This window comes from Camponotus vicinus, unplaced genomic scaffold (assembly GCF_025532165.1).
Source record: "Camponotus vicinus isolate PSW18456_S1 unplaced genomic scaffold, iyCamVici1.0 SCAF_2, whole genome shotgun sequence".
In the NCBI taxonomy this organism is placed as follows: domain Eukaryota; kingdom Metazoa; phylum Arthropoda; class Insecta; order Hymenoptera; family Formicidae; genus Camponotus; species Camponotus vicinus.
The window spans coordinates 6,937,496-6,956,681 of NW_028141956.1; the positions used below are offsets into that span (position 1 = coordinate 6,937,496).

A 19,186-nucleotide genomic window follows, 5' to 3' on the forward strand; every position below is an offset into this window, starting at 1 on the left:
AAGTGTTGAAAAATTAAATCGAGGAGAGCCAAAATAAATGTCACGAACACTTAAATTATTACAGGACACTTAAATTATTACAGTAATAGAATATTTGTGTTGTGTCATATTAATCTTGGTCGCAAACAAATATTTTGGAAACACATCTGTAAATTTCATAGAGCTATCGCAAAAAAACATGGAAATAAACAGAGTTGACTAAACTGAGTTGAAAAATTAAATTAAGGAGAGCCAAAATAAATGTTAGATCAGAGCTTAAATTATTACAGTAGAATATTTGTGTTATCATATTAATTTTGATCATATTAATTTTGAAATAGATATTTTGGAAATCTTGAATATACATCTGCAAATTTCATAGAGCTGCCGTACGAAAATCGTGATGTGAAAATATTGAAAAATTAAATTGAGGGAAATCAAGATAAACGTCACAGATCAGAATACTTAAACTACTTTGATAATAGAATATTTATGTCATTTTAATTCTGTTTATTTATGTCATTTAATTCTGTTTATTTATGTCATTTTAATTCTCACAAATAAATATTTTACAAATAAATCTTGAACACATTTGTATATTAATACTTATCAAAGCATATACATATAAGTGCGCGCGCATTAGAAGAACATAAAATTTTTATAAAAATTTTTCTAAAATTTATAGAAGCAATCATTTGAATAGCTTTCTCATTAAATGAAACAAGTATTTATCGTATTGCAAAGAGCTCTCTCTTACTATCGCTCTCGTTTTAATATTCACGCGCAATATCGCCGCCATCATTTACAAAACGCTAGATAGTTTGTATAATGCAACGGCGAAGAGCGCCGTATCTCTTTATATTTGCGCAATATGCTTTCACAGAGTTCTTTTAGAACCGACGATGACGAGAAGCATTGTGCGGAAAGTCAGATTGGCGATTGGTGCTAAGCAATTATCATAATTAATATATAATGTAGAGAAATTAATATTTATTTAATTTATAAGGAGTAATTAATTGAGAAATTAATTAAAATTGCATAAATTTATGATTCATGATTCTTTGTATAGGTATTATATTACAATATGTTGATTGGATATTGCCACAATAGAATTAATTAGATGCCTGTATTGATTATATCTTAGTGATATTTGCGATAAAATAATAATTTAATGCAATTTAATTAATGGCAAAAGTAACGCTTAATTATTTCTCGATCTGACTAAAGTCTTATCGAATTTTATTAAGATTTTAATACTAGAGGACATGAAATGCGTTTACAATTTATATAAATTTTTCTTACAAAGTGGAAAAAGTAGAGTATTTCCCTCTCAGAAGTGAAAGCGAGGGAAATGTCGATGTACAAATTTGCTTTGTTCACTCGATTCGAAACAATGTTCGACAGGACGAAACGAGCGACTGAACACGATGATGAACGCGAGCTGCGTGAAAGCGCACCGTAACTTTTTTCCCTTCCATTTAAACGCGTCGCCCGCATTTTTGAAAGCAAATCTCAGATAGATTCGTCAACGGCAACATACGACACGGACGGTCTCGCTGCCGCGCCGGCCTCGCAAAGTTGCATGAGTCTGAAACGAAATTAAATCCGGGCGTATAAACGGGTGCCATGTATACCCTGTCAACGGTTACAAACGCGAGTCACGAATCCGTAGCGCACGAAGCGCGTCTTTCGCTTTTATTTACGGCTCGCCTGCTCGCACCGCGAACGCGTTGATTTAATTCCGAAAGTTGCCAGCGCTGGGAAAGAGAGCCGCCCCCGTACGATGCGACACGTGTCTGTAATGTCCGCGTAACACGTGAGACTTCTTGCATTTCGGCATTTCGGTTTGCGTCGATACCGTATTCCTTTACTGGTTAAGTAGAGGAAAACGGAGGTTCCTGAGTGGCATTTGATAACGCACGGCATTTCGATGCTAAAGTCACGACACATGGTAGATTTTTACGAAACTCTTCGACCTCTATCTGTAACCAGCGTTTTCTTAACAAAAGTATCAAAATATTAATGAATTTTGAAGTGATATGTGATTAAAAATCGCGGTTTTACGCGAAATTATTCCTGATTTAATTTTGAATGGATTCTTCGAGACGATGACAGTTGACTAAATTTTCGAAAAATAAAAGTGAAAGAATAAAAGAAAAAATCAACGGAATGATAAAATAATTTCTACGCGAAGTTCATAGAAACTTTCTACTTACATAGTACATTCTTTATTTGCGAGGGAAATGTCATAAACTATAAACTCCCGGGCATGTCGGAGCGAAGGTATTAACACGCCACACGCAACTTTGTGCATTCGTGCGTGCTTCGTGCGTGCGCGACCGCTCGCTCGCGATTATTTGCCATTTATTTTCATATCCCTTTTTGCAGAGTATATTCATTGTAGCACGTGGACCGACATCTTTATCGCCGTCGTTATACGTAGGTTCAACGTACCTTTTGGTTCGCAACCGCCGCGCTGATTAACCCTTTCAACGCCGATGGCATTGCGCGGAGAATTGCGCAATTTATGCGCATACATTTCACTTGCGCGCCGGATTCCGCCATTTTCTTAGTCATCCCTTGTTCTATTCGAGGTCGTGCACCCAGGGACAGGCGAATGTATAGAGTTTGCTCAGCGTGATTAAAGTAGATGAGTTTTGGTTGCGGCGTAATTTTTGTTGCGTAACTTTTTGAATGGACGCCGCAGTAGATATTAATATATCGTGTTCATGTGTATGATTATTATTTGATGTATGTGGTTTATGTAGAGTGTCCAGAGAGATATACATTATTCAAATATCTGTATGTGTGTAAAGGTAAAAATATTGAAAGCATCCAGAGATAGCTAGATTGAAAAAATTGTTACGAAATGTTACGTCTAAAATTTATCGCTTCTTTTTTGCGGATGTCAAGAACTAAATTTTTATTATATATTTAGAGTATATATTTTATATTTTAAATGAATATTTTTATGGTGTATTTTCTGCTACTCAAGAAATTAATTGTTTCTTATGAATACGTTAGTCATGATCGCTTAAACATTATTATCAAGATAAGTTAATAAATGCACAAAATATCTAAATATCTCGCGAGGAAAATGATTTATTAATTTTTATTAATATAAAGCGCAATGTAGCGACGTGTGTATTTGCATACGAAACACACACATACACATACACACTCATTACTCACCCTTATGCATTGCGTGACTAATTCATCACACGTACCTAACATTTCGCCGCGTAGTTTGAGTAATCTTACTTGTTTTAACACACAAGTGCACCTCTTCTTTTCCTCTTTGTTATTTTCTCGTATTTTCTCTACAGTTGCTCGACTATTTACGATCTTTTTCTCCTGCGTGTAAAAGATTTCTCGACGGACTGCTCGGAAAAATGTCTTGCAACATACCATATTTTAGATACGATGATTTGTTGGTAAAATGTTATATTTCAAAAATAGTAATAATATACACAAGTAAAAATAGTAATAAATAATAACTAGAATAAAACATTTATAATAAATAGTATTAATTAAAATAGACAAGGGACTTAATATGTTTCTAAAATTTAATTTTCTTACATATCTTGTATAATTAGAAAATATATAATGTAATTTTATATTTTAAAAAAATAATACATTGATATAAAATATATATACAATTTTTTTTATTACTTAGCACTCTTATTTCCTCGTTTTTTATCGTTACTTAAATTGTAATATTCGGACTCTTATTGATTGTCAATTTCTTAATAATTCTTTTGTTTTTTAACAGTATTAAATTCAATAAATGCGATTCTTGCGAAATTTCTTTATTTATCATCGCAAGTTCATCTCGGATTTTATTGACGATATTCGTGTCCGCTTTTGTTCCAGTTGGGTTTCTTCACGTATTATACAGTGGCGATGGGCGAGGTGAATCCTTCGGGGCCGGTGCCGATCGACAGTGTCTTCATTTACAGGCCGGACAAGCGACTCGAGCTCTGGAGGTTTGCCTTCTACATGTTCTTGCACGCTGGGTAAGTCTCTTAATTTGTCTTTTAACAGCACCACTCGATCTATACACATTGTAAAATATATTTCACGCTATTCATTCTCGCGTCTTTTTTTATTAAGACGCCGTGCAATAATGAACGCTTCTCTTAAGAATATACAGTTTACTGATATTTAAGATATATATATATATATATATATATATATTTGCGACAATAAATATAATACTGAATCTCTCGATCGAAACGATTAATTGGATTCCATCAGTTATTTTTTTTTATTTTATCACCGAGATAAAGTGCATCGACAACTTGATTCTTTCTTTCATAGTACGCAAGTGCGTCAATTTTCTCGGCCATTGCGGAAGGAAATGCCAACGTAATACGAGCACTCATTTTCTTTTAAATCACGTATCACGCTGCAATTTTATATAACGTTCAAGCCACGTTTTTTTCACGCTAATGGATGCGAAAGCAAATCTGCGTCAGTGCACATTCAAATTATCGAAGGCATCACCGACTAGAATTCGCGGCTAGAAAAATACGAGAGAGACGATAAAATCTTCGTAGAACGACGTTTAAGCAACGTGGATCATGAAAATGGTATTCTTCCAAAATTGAATTTGCCATCTTTTTGAGATGTCTATTATTATCTCGAATATAAGATATTTTCTATTATAAATATAGTTCCATTATTTTTTTAAACACAAGAAAATAGAAAAATATTGCTATTATTATTTTTATAATGAATATCGAAAACTAAATTTAAGTAATTTTATATCGTTGGGATATTATTCCTGTGAACGTGAAATTACATCGCGATATTATCGAATTGCAATAGCGATATTGCGAATCGTGATATCGAGAAAAAAAGAGAAGCCGAAATTCTCTGAAATCGGCGACGTCGTTGCATCACACGAATTATTACGATTACGACAGCGTGGAAAAAGGGATCGAGATAAACCACGTCTCCGTCGCACTTTTTACCTCCTTTTTTCGTCAGACTTGCAGAATCAACGTATCGTATATATGTTTCGTGCGTGCGTTGCATTTACTTTCTGTCTAATCTAATGCAGTTCAGGCTTATTATTTAAGAAAAATATAATATACTATGTTATTTTTATTTTTTATTCTATCAATAATAAAGAATAAAACAATCGTGTATTGAGCAAGTGGATATTTGGAAGAGAGAATATAAGCTCTTAGAAAAATACGTAATAAAAAATATAATAAATAGAGAAAAATATATAGTAATAAATAGAGACAATATAAAATAAAGAGAGAGAGGAGGAAATGAAGAAGTATATAATATAGAATTCCAGTTTTTACGTATTTTATTACTTATTTTATATAATTCGAGTATATTTAATATTTTTTCTTTTTATTTATTCTTTCTATTTAATGTGAAAACATGGTATAATTGAAACTGATACAATAAAGTCTTTTAGTTTTATAAAAAAATATGTGAATACTTCAAATATATAATAATAATAATATGTAATAAAAAGAAAACTTGATATACAAGGATACTATTTAATTAAATTTATTTAGAAAATTTAAATAAATTTTAATAAAGAAAATTTAAATAAATTTGTAATTGCGACATATTACAGGATATAAAATATTTGTATGCATGAGAAGACAAATATTGAGCTTAAACGGAAAGCATCCTATGCATAACCACCTGCGCTCGCCATAGATGTTAGGCATTAAGTTACTGACTAATTACAGCTAATTCCATTCCGTATATTGCCATATATTGCATTCCGCAATCTTCATTCTCAATCGACATCGCGTTGATTAAATTGAAGCGACGTCACAGAAGAAACGAAATTGTTTAAGTGTTGCAGCACGCATTATACACTTCCACGGGAAAGAAAATGGAGGAAAAGGAAGCAGCTTCTTCCGCTTATGGTTTTTTCTATTATACTTACTTTTTTTCTCTCGTCTCCTCCACATTGATGGTTTTTGCCTTCTTTTCCCTTTTCTCCACCTTCTGCTTTTTCTATCTCGACGTTTCTCTGAACGCACCAACATTTCCACCTCTTTCTTTTCCAAGTCCCAAGATCACGAGGAGAAAAGAGACCGAGAGATTCTACAGCCGATTCTCTCTGTGTTTGGTCTCTCTCTTTCGCCGATGGGATAAAAGTTTTCAGCGCGCGAAGCTCTGTAAATTATTCATGGAACGCCAGATAAGGCGTCGTTTTTCCTTCGTGCGTATGGAAACGGCGATAAGAGTGACCCCCATCGCCGTATTTTTTCTCCATAGAAAACGGGGTGCGTTGGTTCAATTTTTGTTCCCCTTTTGTGTTTCTTTTTTTATTATTCTCTTTAGTCTTCCTCCCGTTTCCAATTTTTGATAATATTTCGATATCACAACTTCCTATTTATTGCATCATACTTTTTACTTTTTCCTGCTCTTCTTACGGTGCTTTCCTTTAAATCTCCAAAATTTGGTATTTTGTGTTAACATTCATTTTATTAATATTTTATTATATTTTCTATTCTCCTTCACTTTTTGAAGTTGTACAATATTAATATTAATATTAATATATGCATTTTTTATTAATTGTGTGAAATTTATTTGTTTTATATTCTTTCTAATGTCTTATAATGTCGCTAGTAGTCGCTATTTACTTTGCATCGTTTTATTCTTATTATGTCGTTGAAACGCGGGGAGGCGGAAGGACTTCGAAACGTAATAAACTTCATCGCATCTTCTTTTTTCCTCCTTTCCGTAAAACTCCTTCCCAAGCCGGAATTCACTGTGCATTTGTCTTCCTTTCTACCGGTTACTTCTTTTGTCGATCCGCGCTTTCGCGCGAAACGTTATCGCGGATGTTGGATTATTAATGCGAACAACGCCCCGCGCCCGTCCATCAAAAGTCATTTCCCTGAGCATTACATGATCCCGAAAGAGCTCGAGAGATACGCGGCAACGTACGGTAAGTCTAAGATAAATTCCGTAGAAGCTCATAAATTCGTTCGAGGGGGACGGAGGATCTTCAGGGAAGATACGCATGTGAATGGATACGTTTTAAAAATTGAGTCTTGGATAAATCATGCGGGACAATAAAGCGGTCGCAATTTTTTCCCCCTTTTTTTCGGCCTTCATTTCCGCAGTTGATGTACATCAATAATCTTCGGATCGATTACACGCGCGAGCGTTTTACATGTCCGTTACGCTAATTGGCATAAATCGGGGTTATGATAAGCGGGTATAATGCATCGACGATGACACACGAGCTGCCAGGAAAGGCCAGAAGCGCGATCCATAATCGACGGATAAAAAGCCCGGCGCTTCAGCCGAGCGACAGGCGATTAATTATAAAAACAAGACGGGCGAGCGCCTTTTTCCGTCTCCGCGTAACGCCCGTTACCTCCGCCAGACGTTATCGAGCTTCCTCCGTTATTAATGTGAAAACTGTCTCTGCTGCCATCGCGCTCCCAAGTCGTGTTTCCGTCCTCCTTTCTCTCTCTCTCTCTCTCTTTCTCTCTCTTTCTTTTACGCTACGCACGATGTCGTGAGAAAGCCGGAAGCACGGAAAAATCGAAACAATCGTCGTAATTGTGGGAAGTCAACGAGGACACAATGGTATCGTCGAATCCGCGAAATACGAGACGAAAGGATCGCGCCGTACGAGACGGAACACGCTTCCCTGTCTCTCGTCGTTGTCCGTAGTATGTATCGACTCGTGCGAATCAGGCTTGATTCACAAGAACGCTTCGTCGCGTTTGAATTGTCGGACACGGTACATCTTATAAAAAAAAGTCACTAGCCCTAAAAAATACGCCCAGAGATTTTTTTGTAACAAAGGATTTTTACTTGGCGAAGCGGATCGAATTGATCAAAATTGTCTTTTATAAAAATGATACTTATATACACTCCTGGACAAAATTAACGCATAATTTTTTTTTCACTTTTTCTTTAAAAGCTGATATTTAAATTTTAACGAAAAATTTTAAAGAAAAAATGAAAAAAATTATGCGTTAATTTTGTCCAGGAGTATATATAAAATATAAATATCGTGTTACAAACGCGCTGCATGTCTCTTTTTCGTGAGAACGAAGTCCGCAAATGGGTCGCAAACTTCGTAAATCATTTCGTAGTTCCTAACCGTGGGGAGCGGGAGGAGAAGAGGAATATACTCTCAAATCTTTCGACTCGTAACTCAATTTAAATAACTGTGTCCACACCGCCCCACGTCATCCTTATAAGCCCTCGTCACTTGCGCGCTGCCGATGCGATATTATGCATGCGCGACGAGCACGGCGGCACACCATTATACCACGAGTCTTTTTAATGTCGCATAAATGCGCCGGGGAGGCTTGCGACTCTTAATATCGAGGCGGCCTTCTCTCGTCTCGCGTGCACGCGAAACTTTCGACCTGCGCTCCAAACCCCAACTCCGCGAATGAAAATTCTTGTTGAAAGTGAACAAATTACACGCGCGATTATATTCAATCTTTGCTCCTCTCGCAAGAGCAGAAAATGAATTTCGTTACGACATTAGGTCGTGCGTCCCTCGAAATATTAATTATTAACAATTAATCAGGATATATTTTAAGTTCCTTTTTTTTCCAATATCTCGATAATTAAATTCGTAATTATGGTTCTGTAAACTCACTCGAATTGATTTGAAATAAAATATCGATAATTGCACGCTAGAAATTTGATCTACGAGGCTGTTCTCTTACGTAGTTTTAACTCGAGAATTAGCCGAGAATTTCACGATATTTTAGTTGAAGAGAGATCGTTCTTCAATTGGTCAAAGAATCTGTCAATTCAGAACTCAGATCGGAATTTCCTTGAGACAGCCGTGCAGGATCGCCGACTGCTGAGACATCATTCTCGACAGGCTCGTCTTCGCTTTCGTCTTTCGTAAGTAAGAAGTTTTCGGCGCGTAATTAACTAGCAAGTAGTTAGAGGCGCTGACGAAACCACTTGCGCCTGTGGAACATTAGAGTCAACTTGCTTGGGAACTTTATCCTCTCGTTCTCGCAAAGTTACCAGCACCCAATATGTGTTCGATAATACTTTTGATCCGTTCACGCGACCCCAGTTTCCCGCGAATTATCGCGAATTTGCCGAATAAGGTCGAATTAAATGCAATCGACTGCTAGAAATATCGAAACACAGTCTTCTTTATTTTATTATTTTTCTACGTAAAATATTTTGCCATTCTCTCTTTAAATTTTAATTTCGTTCGTTATTGCATTATTTAATTTTTTTATTATAACGAATACGATTATCGCTAGGTATTTTGGGATTATAGAATCAAAATATTATTCGGTATTTTCGGGACAGCCATCTTATGAATAATATATCGATCGTATTGTGATTCGTCGTAAATACGCAAATTGGAAATGCGCAAGAAAAACCGGTCCTTTTCCTCATAATCAGACGACCCGGCGAAAACGATAAGACGAATAGATATCCGTTGTAATAGGCCGGTTATCGTTATTCGTATTCGTTGAATGGAAATTCAGCTCTCGAACAACGACATTGCCTTCCGCGGTCGTGGACCGAAACAGATGGCGAAGGAAAAAGGTAGATAGGTGGGTAGGGGACCTCACGCGGAAACCGAGAAATCCATCGTAATTCGTCCACCGCCACAATGCCCGAGATTCGTCTAATTGGTATCCAATTAACCGAAATTGGCGCGGTCGATCTGAGAACCTTATCGTGACTCGAATATCTTGAGAGCAGATTTTGCTGATTGCGAGAGAGGCGATCGAACTTGCACGGACCGCCATTGTTCGACAATAAGCGTCGTTGTATATGTGTACATTTACGTTATATTTTAACGAACATGCCGATTATGCATATTGATCCTATTAAAGTATTAATTTATGCAACTGATGCCATTTATTTAATTATCACTATGTGAATATGAAATTTAACAATGATGTTTGAATTAAATATCTTTGATGAATTGATAATTAATCTTTGATGAATAAGCTAAAGTATATTGTTACAATGAAGAAATATTGTATTGTGTATAAGTATATTGTTACAAAGAAGTTAATCCGATAATTTTTGAAAATCCTTGTCAATTGTATATCGAATTATATATTCACAAATTTATAAAAATATCAGTGATCACAATTTGCCTATCTTATAAATTTTATCTACCTTCAACAGACAATGAATTGTTAAAAATTTTATATATTACTATATATGTCACATGGAAAAAAATAAAAAAAAAATAAAAAATTTTAAAAAGTAAAAATGTAATACTTAGAAAGATTCCAATAAAATTTTGCTATGAATTTTGTACAATATTTAAAACAAATAAGAAATGGCGATGGTTTCAATAGAAGATTGAAAAAAAAAAAAACTAACGTGCAAAAGTCAGTGGGAGTTCTATCGGCGGATGATATCAAGACAGCAGGAGACCGAAAATTTATGAACCTCCTACGATCGCGACGCCTCCTTACGCGCGTTCCATTCCAACGATTGCATTCTAAAAACGTATCGACATCTATACATCACGTCTGTCCCAACGTGAAGGCGACCTCCGGCTTTCCGCCCCCGCGATCCAGAAGGATGGGGGCATCGTCATTTGCATTCGTCCGGCAACGGGAGACAGCAAAAAAATAACCGTTGGAATTCCGAGTATCGATTTAATTCTGACCTAATCACGGTTACCTCTCCCTCCCTCCTTCCCTCTCTCGTCGCGGATGAACTTCGTTCCTTGGTAATGCGACTGCTGCGAGTAATCCGAGGCCGTGGCATCCATTTCTGTCGACGAGACTAACCGACGAGTGACGACGCCCAAGCGTTCCAACCATCGCATTCTTTCCATTTGACCGCATTGCGACAGAGCGCACGACGACGATAAAACTCGTATCTGATGCAAATTGGTCGCTTCCTAGACGCACGTCGCGGCTACGAGGTTACGGTATACGCAGACTAATTGCGGCCTACCGCATTCTATGATGCAAAGAGGCTTCTGTGAAAAAGTCGTCTCTTCCTCTCTTCGAATCTCGTTTCACGAGGAAAAATTTAATGAACGCGAGAAATTCGTGTCACCGGTCAAATAGACACGCGTTTAAAAGGTACCTCGCTTAGAATTATTAGGATGAATAAAAAACCTACTTTATTAATGTCTACTTTCTAGCCTAAAACCTGTCTTTTTCTTGTTGTCAATTTTCAACTTGATAAGATATATAATAATTAGACCGGTAATTAAAGATGCAATATTCTAATTATCTATACAAGTTGAAAATAATTTTTCTGGGAAAACGAGAAATTAAATAGTTTATGATTTATTCTTTTCGATTACAATTAAATTATAACAATACACTTCTATTACGTTATATAATGTGCTACATTTGTAATACAAATGGAAGGATAATAATTTCTGCCTCGATCGACAATCTAGATCTCGCGATCGTGTCAACGAGAATCGCTCTCCGAGATTTTCCATGCTCTCGAGCGTATGACGCGATAGATAAGAGAAAACGATCGTTTCCCGAGCTTAGAAAGTTTCTTCTCACGAAGATAATATTCATAATTGCTCTACGGCTTCTTTTCTTGCAAAGTTTTCTTTTGCTCTTATTATGGCTGAGGTCGTCCGAATTATTAAACGACCACCGATCGCATCCTTGGCGAATTCTTATCATTTGCACGCGTTTTATCTTGCATTGCCTTTGTTCCAGCCATCACCGCCGAATTCGTCCGGAATTCCCTCCGGCTTCGGTTCTAATCTCCGACTCCGGGATATGCTATGGCGTAAACGTTTATTTCCTCTCTATTTTATTCGCGTCTCGCATTACTTTATGAAACTGCGAGGAATTACGTCGTTTCTCCCGAGATTTATCGCCCGACGTCGTCGGCGCGCGTGAGAATCCTCGGCGCGAGATGTAATAATTAGTCGGCCAAAGTTTCGCGATAACGGCGGGGTATCGGATTTTCGTGCTTCTGTGGCCCAGAAGTCGCTGATAAAACTTTCCTCCGACCGCGGCCGGTATCTCGCAATTATTTCACTTGGCGACATTCTTTGGCAATCTTCTTGGCACTCTCGCCGAGACGATGCTCCGGGCGAATAAGAATATTGTTTGGCTGCGATCCGTTCTCTTCTTTCCCCCGTTTGAGAAAGAAATTGAGAGGTATAATTATCGTAATTCCGTTGGCCGCACCGATAGTCATGAACCGACGACACGTGAAATTCATCGCGAGTCTGAATCATCGACTATTTTCGACTTTTCCTGCGGCGCTTTGGACGCTTTCGTCTTATCGGCGAGAACATAGCTAACGAGATGTTCCTAATTAAAACTATAACCAAGCGCGATCTTATAATTCGCGATTAACGACAATCTTCTCTCTCGGATCCACGGGAACTTTCAAAATCTTCGGCGACCAAAGTTGCAACGATATGTTAACTTTGCTACGGTTAACTTTGGCTTAACTTTGTGATATAATTTTATGCCAAAAGAATTAGAGTTTTTTCTGTAGTATTAATTAATTATTTTACAACATAGTGATTGCAATCGATCCGACATTGCAATACTTTGTGTCGATATAACAAGTAATAATGGCTTTTTAATTTTATAGTAATTGTTAAGTGTAAATATGTAATTTTATAACGATTATATTGCATATTATACTTGTGATAAAATTACTCCAGTGTTGCATTACCACATCGTTACTGTATTTTACAAATAGAGTAGCTATAGATGTTTAATTCAGGAATTAGACGCATGCAAATCGCGTGCTATTGTAATTAAGTTGAAAAATTTCCGGAGCACTCTGAGGTTCTAACAAAACAATTATTATGACCTAGTAATTTACCGCGTGATTATATTTTTTTCAGATGGCTTCACCTGCTGTTTAACCTGGGGGTTCAGGTGGTCGTGGGACTTCCCTTGGAAATGGTTCACGGAAGCCTGAGGATCGCCGCGGTTTACATGGCCGGGGTTCTTGCCGGTGAGTAATGTCGTCTGCAATGTGAATTATGTTATGGTGCATCTACAATTTATGCTCCAAGCGTAAATGCTCGTTTAACCTTCGCGTCTTGCCGGCAAAAGTTAAACCAAACATAAAATCTTGGCTTGAAATAATTATTGAGAACAGAAATCGAATATAGCATTGGTTTAAAAAGGAATAAAAGCTTGAGTTATCCAGTAATAATCGAATCATTTTTTCATACGTTGCAGTTATTTTATGATTAAATATATGCAAGTGCTGTATTTATAATTATAAATATATGTAAGCTATATTTATAATTAAATCACAATGCATTTATTTCAATTGTCATTCGTTTAAGTTCTGTCACGTGCAATGACAATCGCAACCAGCGATTGATACAATTCAATTGTCTCTCTTTTTCTTTCTCTCTCTTTCTCTTTCCTATTTTCTTCTTCTGTTCTGTATTTTTTTATGAAATGCGTTTTTTTTTGTACAATTGGTGAACAGAATTAGTTCGCTGTATATAAAAATACAAGTGAGATATATCACGAAACGTGAATATTATAACCGAAATGTCTAAAATATGTGAGGTGCTAATTATTCGAACATATGGTACCTACTATAACGAAGCGTTTTAATTAAAATTCGTTGATGTTAATATAAGTACCTTGACAGTTGGATAATGAAACGCTTTTCATTCGCAATTTTGCACGTTTCCCAAATAATCTCACATCATCTCTTTCAATTAATTTATCGGTAACAAGTTGACTTTTTTACAATTTATCGTAAATATATTTGAGTGACAAATTTTTTTTATACATACAATTCTCTCCTTTTTATAACACAAGAATTACAAACGATAATGTTATTCCTATGTTTACGGTATCGTTTTCTATGCTAAGCAATTTGTGTCCGAAACATTTTTGCATATTTATCGAGACAACAAAGGCGACCGAGTAATTCCAGCAAATTGTTCTATTTCATGTATACGAAATGTATATAGAGCGTGGATACATGTATGCGGGCAAAAACGTATCTATATACATCTAATTGTCATTTGCATAAATTCGATTAGACGCAGATCCCGAGTTATTAGCGGTCATGAAAGTAAAACGTGGCAAAATGGGGCGCATGAATAATCAACTCTAACCGAACGGGGGACAAAAGAGGATGCAGGAATTAGATAACGAGGAACAGCGCTGTATATAGGAATTTCAAAACAGATGCGATGCGATGTTACTTTTGCTAAATTAGCAAGAATAAACACGGTGCAGTCTTCCATTTATACATTAACTGAATTTTAATTTGAGGATTAATTGTTTGAATTGTAAATTAAAAGTGTAAAACGATGCAAATGACATAAGGAATAGTTTTAAGAATGGAAATCGAAATGAAAAAAAAACTTTATATAACAGATATATTGTTAATTATAAATACAAAAGTTAGAAGTAAAAGTAATCAATAAGATACTGCCAGCGAATGTATAATAAATCGTTTTTATATTACAAAGGATTATGCAAGTGTAAAGGGATGATGTGCTTTCAAAACTTTCACACTTTCGCATTTTTGCCATAATTTATGACAAAGACGTCAAACTTCTCTCAATATTATCGACACGTTGCTTCTGTCTGTTTTCGTCGTTTTCATTTTCGTGAAATTTTCCGATTGCGCATTTCCGACTATCCTTGTCTAACCATTTTATCTCGCTTTTCACCTCTGCTCTCGAGCGTTCGAGCAGTGCGTATCTCCATCTCCGTTCGTCTAAAGTCGCTCGCAAGGATGCGTCACATCGTCGGCGACAGCTTGTCTGGGCCCACCGCGACGAGATTACTTCGTATGCATCGCGGTCGCGACGATATAATGCGATTGCAATGACGCAAGTGCAACGGCAACTGCATCCCCTCTTTTCCTCCGGTACCTCCATCCGTCTTTACATGTGCCTCGCATCGTCCGCTCTTCTTCCTCTGGCCGACTCTTCATTTAACGTTGATCGAATTATGGCCATACTCGATTACTCGCAGAAAAGTCATCGTTATTTCTTTTTCATAAAAGACATAATTAATAATATACATTCCGCAATAATATGGTTTGATACGCAATAATATTATTTTTTATTTAAATTAATTACATATAAATGACAATTTTAAAGAAGATACATTAGAAAGTAAATTAAATTTATTAAAAAACAAATGTAAAATAGAGAAATTACTACTTCTTTCAAATGATACATATAATATTTCTCTGTAATATTTTTTTATTGAAATTAATATTCTCGAGCATATATTATATAATTAATTATATAATTATATAATTATTATTTGCTGCATATTTTTATGATCATGAATATGTTCAAATATATTTTATTAGTATAAAATGCGTGTCTCGCATATACCAATTAATATTGTGCGACACATGAGAAAAAAAAACGTTGAAACATAATCATTAAACTAATGAAGAAGGTAAATCAACGTTTTAAATTATGCGGTTGCCGCACCACGTGAGTGTAAATTATCCTTAGTGCAATGTGAAACCGGGTAGCTTATAAATGCACTTCTCCGGAGTAGTACACGGATTAATGTCGTTTACGACATCGTCGCGCTTATTACTGGTTGTACTCCCTGTCCTTCCTATTGCTCGACCATTTCTACTTGGAAATTTTGGACAATGAAGCGAAATAGAGATTTGCCATCGTTAGTTATTCACAGCGCAAACGTACGAATTTATATAATATATGAAAATTAAATGTCGTATTAATTAAAAAAGATGAATTATAATATACGTATATTTTTTATCTTACACAAATTTTCTATGAGAGAAAGATAACCTGAATTTTAAATTAAGTTTGTAATATATCTTAGTTATAAAGAATATTTTTTTAATTTCTACTTCTTAAAATAATGTAAATATGTGAGATTATAATTTTCAAGAAAATTTATTGATTAAAATTGTTCTACAAATGTAAAAAAAACATACAATGTTTGAAAAATAGTAATTAATATTTAACTTCGATAAAATAATTAAGAACATTCACATGATTAACAAAATTCAAAAAAATTAAAAAAAAATTGAATTCACGATAACGACCGAATAATATTATTAATTTTTTAAAGTGAATTATGTATATCCTTAGTAATTCCGTCTCGTTGATTTCGTGCGGCGCGCTCACCGCTCTCATTAGCAAACTTTCTTCTCTATCAACATTAACGAATGTTTCCCGGTATCCAATTTTTTGTTAAAGAACGGATACAATTCCGTGCCGTAGCATCGTCTTCGTCGTCGTCGGCGTCGTCGTCGTCGTCGGCATCGTCGTCGTCGTCGCGGCGGCGTTGTCGAGTCGATTGCGTGACACCAGCAATTATACGAAGGTATTTGCATGTCGTACGACGCGCTTCGTCGTTCGTATGCACGACTGCGTGTGGCCAGTCGCCGGTGCATTAACTCGGCTCGAAGATAACCAGCGACGACGACGACGACGACGACGACGACGACGACGACGGTGATGATGATAGTACCCGGACCGACTCTGAAAATCGATACTTCGTTTCCTTCTCTTTTTTCACGCGTCTTTAACTTTACTTTTAGCACAAAATCGCGTTGTCTCAGCTCGTTAGAGTCTCCTTCTTATTTCTTTCGATCATTTTGGAAATGGCGGAAACATCTTGATGACAATCGAGAAAAACTTTAAATTGGACGATAAAATGCTATACAAACGTCAAATCTACCGGAACACGCTATCATGTTGTCGTCGTTGTCAGTAATAATTTTATTTCTTTCTAATTTTTATATATTTTTTATGGTTAATTTAATCCTTACATTTCTTCATACATACATACATACATATACATATTAAATAATTTTTATATAAATATAATATATAAAAACTTTTTCTCCCCAAAATGAAAGCAATTTAATCTAACGACCTTTTTATCGATACTGACAATTCAAATGCAATTTATTCCTTTTTCAAAATTCGAAAATTATTCACATTTTCATAAAGTTTAGTCTCGTCATGCAAAAAAAAAAGCAACGGTCATCGGAAATAAAAAAAAATAATGCATACACAGAATGGAAGCAGGAAAAATGATTTAGTGTATTTCACTGCATTATAATCACGATGAATTCGAACGTGCTTTATGCAGCCATTGAAGTATGATTTCGCTCTTTTCGCTGCCTATCTTTTTTTGTACGCGTATGCAAACATATTTGTATGTTTGCAAGCGCGCGCATTTTCTGTTTATATTTTTTTCCTTCCCCTCTCCACCCGTTTTAATATTTTCAACGCAAAAACCTTCACAGACATAGCCTATCGTTGGGTCAAAGGGATATTAAAACAACGGAACGAAATGCGGGATGTACAAAATGTTGATATTGCGCACGCTCCTCGCTTTCAATCGGGAATTTTGCGTGTCGATGATCGCGCTTAGAATGCCGAAACTTTCGCAAAAAGCATGCGTGCATGCGAGAGGAACAAAGAGAAAGCCAGGGTGAAAAAAAATCGGCGAATAGCGAGCGCGCTGGAAATTTCAGTATTTTTGAAACAATGCGAGATTGAATACTCGCAAATTTGAATTTTTTTTTAAACTATATTCTTCATATGACATGTAACTTTATGCAGATATTAATCACGTTTTGAATAAATGATTTTTTGTGAGCAATATCTATTACTACATTAGAGAAGGAAGAAATTTATATAATTATTATAATTTATATAATGGAATTATAATTTAATAGAGTAAAATTCTTTTCAATATAAAAAAATGCGACATTTTTAAATTTATCTTTCCGTCGAGAAAGGTTTATGCCAAAAACCAATAACGCTCTGAAAGATGGCAATATGATGTAATATAACTTGCGTTCAATATTAAAGTGTTATTACATTTATGTTACGCATATTTCCCAACAGGCCTACAATAAATATCAGAACCTAATCTGATCCATTATCGAATGCAGGATCGGTGTATACGGTTATATCATATTTTCTATAAAATATTTGAGAAAGTAATATATATTTTTTGCGAATAATGAGATTTTCTTTACCATTTTACACTTAATTTTGAGATTTGAAATTCAAATTGTGTTTATACATAGTATAATAAAATTAATTATACATGTAATTAATTTTGATTATATACATTTAATTTTTGCTATCATTATTTACATATACTTTTTCAGTCTATATGTAACAAAGATTATTTTTTTTATCGTCGAAAAATACGAAACAAATGTTCAACAATCAAGCGAAACATCTTTGATCATCTTGTTAGATCGAGGATGGAAGAAACCCCATCAACAGGAGCGAATCATCATAAAGAGAAGAGAAAGAGGATTTCTCGTCAACGTCGATCTCTCTCATATGCCGTATCGTTGCACATACGTACCAGTCCCGTTGTCATAAATATCGCCGCCATAACCATAAAATTCCGACGGCGTTCCGTCTTTTTTCCCCGGGACGGAACGTACTTCACACATTATATTTTATGCATCGGGTTACATGGAAACGACGACACTTGTGTGCGCTACGCGCCGCTCGTGTGTATTACAAGTAGACGTACAGAGGGAATAGACATTGCCATTCCAGGTGGACATGGTATTCATGGTGCATCACTTTAGGGTCTGATGCGTTGGTAACTGCAACGGTAGCGATGGCATCGACATCCTCTCGTGAGTTAATAATGATTGCGATAAATAGATCAATTTTATTTAATTCTGAGGGTTAAACCTCTTTAGGCATACAATAATTATAGAAAATACAATATTACAAAATTATACGAAGAAAAATACATTTTTAGAGAATTATTTGTCGAGAAAGAGAAAGTATAGAAGTGCGTAGGAAAGAATCATGAGATGATCAGAAAACTATTAGTATATTATATAAGATGGATTATATGCTAATTAATATTGTAAATACTTATTACTATGTATCAAGTTTTATGCGACAGGGAATCAATATCTCTAACTCGAGCGAGTAGTTCTATATACGTGCTAGAGAATCACGAATAGATACTGATTCGAAGTCCATCACTACCGACCCCGTTCAGCCTTTGGACGCTCGTCGTGTCTCGTTTGCAGGAAAACGACGTGGCTTAGAATTTCGCGTTGTATCGGCAAAACTGGCAGGCACGCAATGGCGGTCGATGTATACAAGAATAGGGGAGAAAAGGGTGGAGAGAAGTCTCATACTCCGTTTTCTCTCTCTGTCCTCCACTGGATTCCACAGCCTCTCCCGCAGCCTCTCGCTCGCGCCTCTTTACGAATGCAACGGCGCGCTTGCACTCACCTAACTGTGTACGCTCCATTTTCCACC

General features: G+C 35.8%; 1 protein-coding gene across 2 annotated transcripts in view; it reads left to right on the plus strand.

Moving 5' to 3' along the window:
• Stet (stem cell tumor) overlaps nt 1-19,186 on the plus strand; it is a 374,943-nt gene that overhangs the window by 337,226 nt on the left and 18,531 nt on the right. For both annotated transcript variants that reach the window (XM_083091373.1, XM_083091374.1), the window contains exons 7-8: nt 3,853-3,995; nt 12,788-12,900. In XM_083091373.1, coding sequence (XP_082947499.1) covers nt 3,853-3,995; nt 12,788-12,900 — 256 coding nt within the window. The remainder of the gene's footprint in view (nt 1-3,852; nt 3,996-12,787; nt 12,901-19,186) is intronic.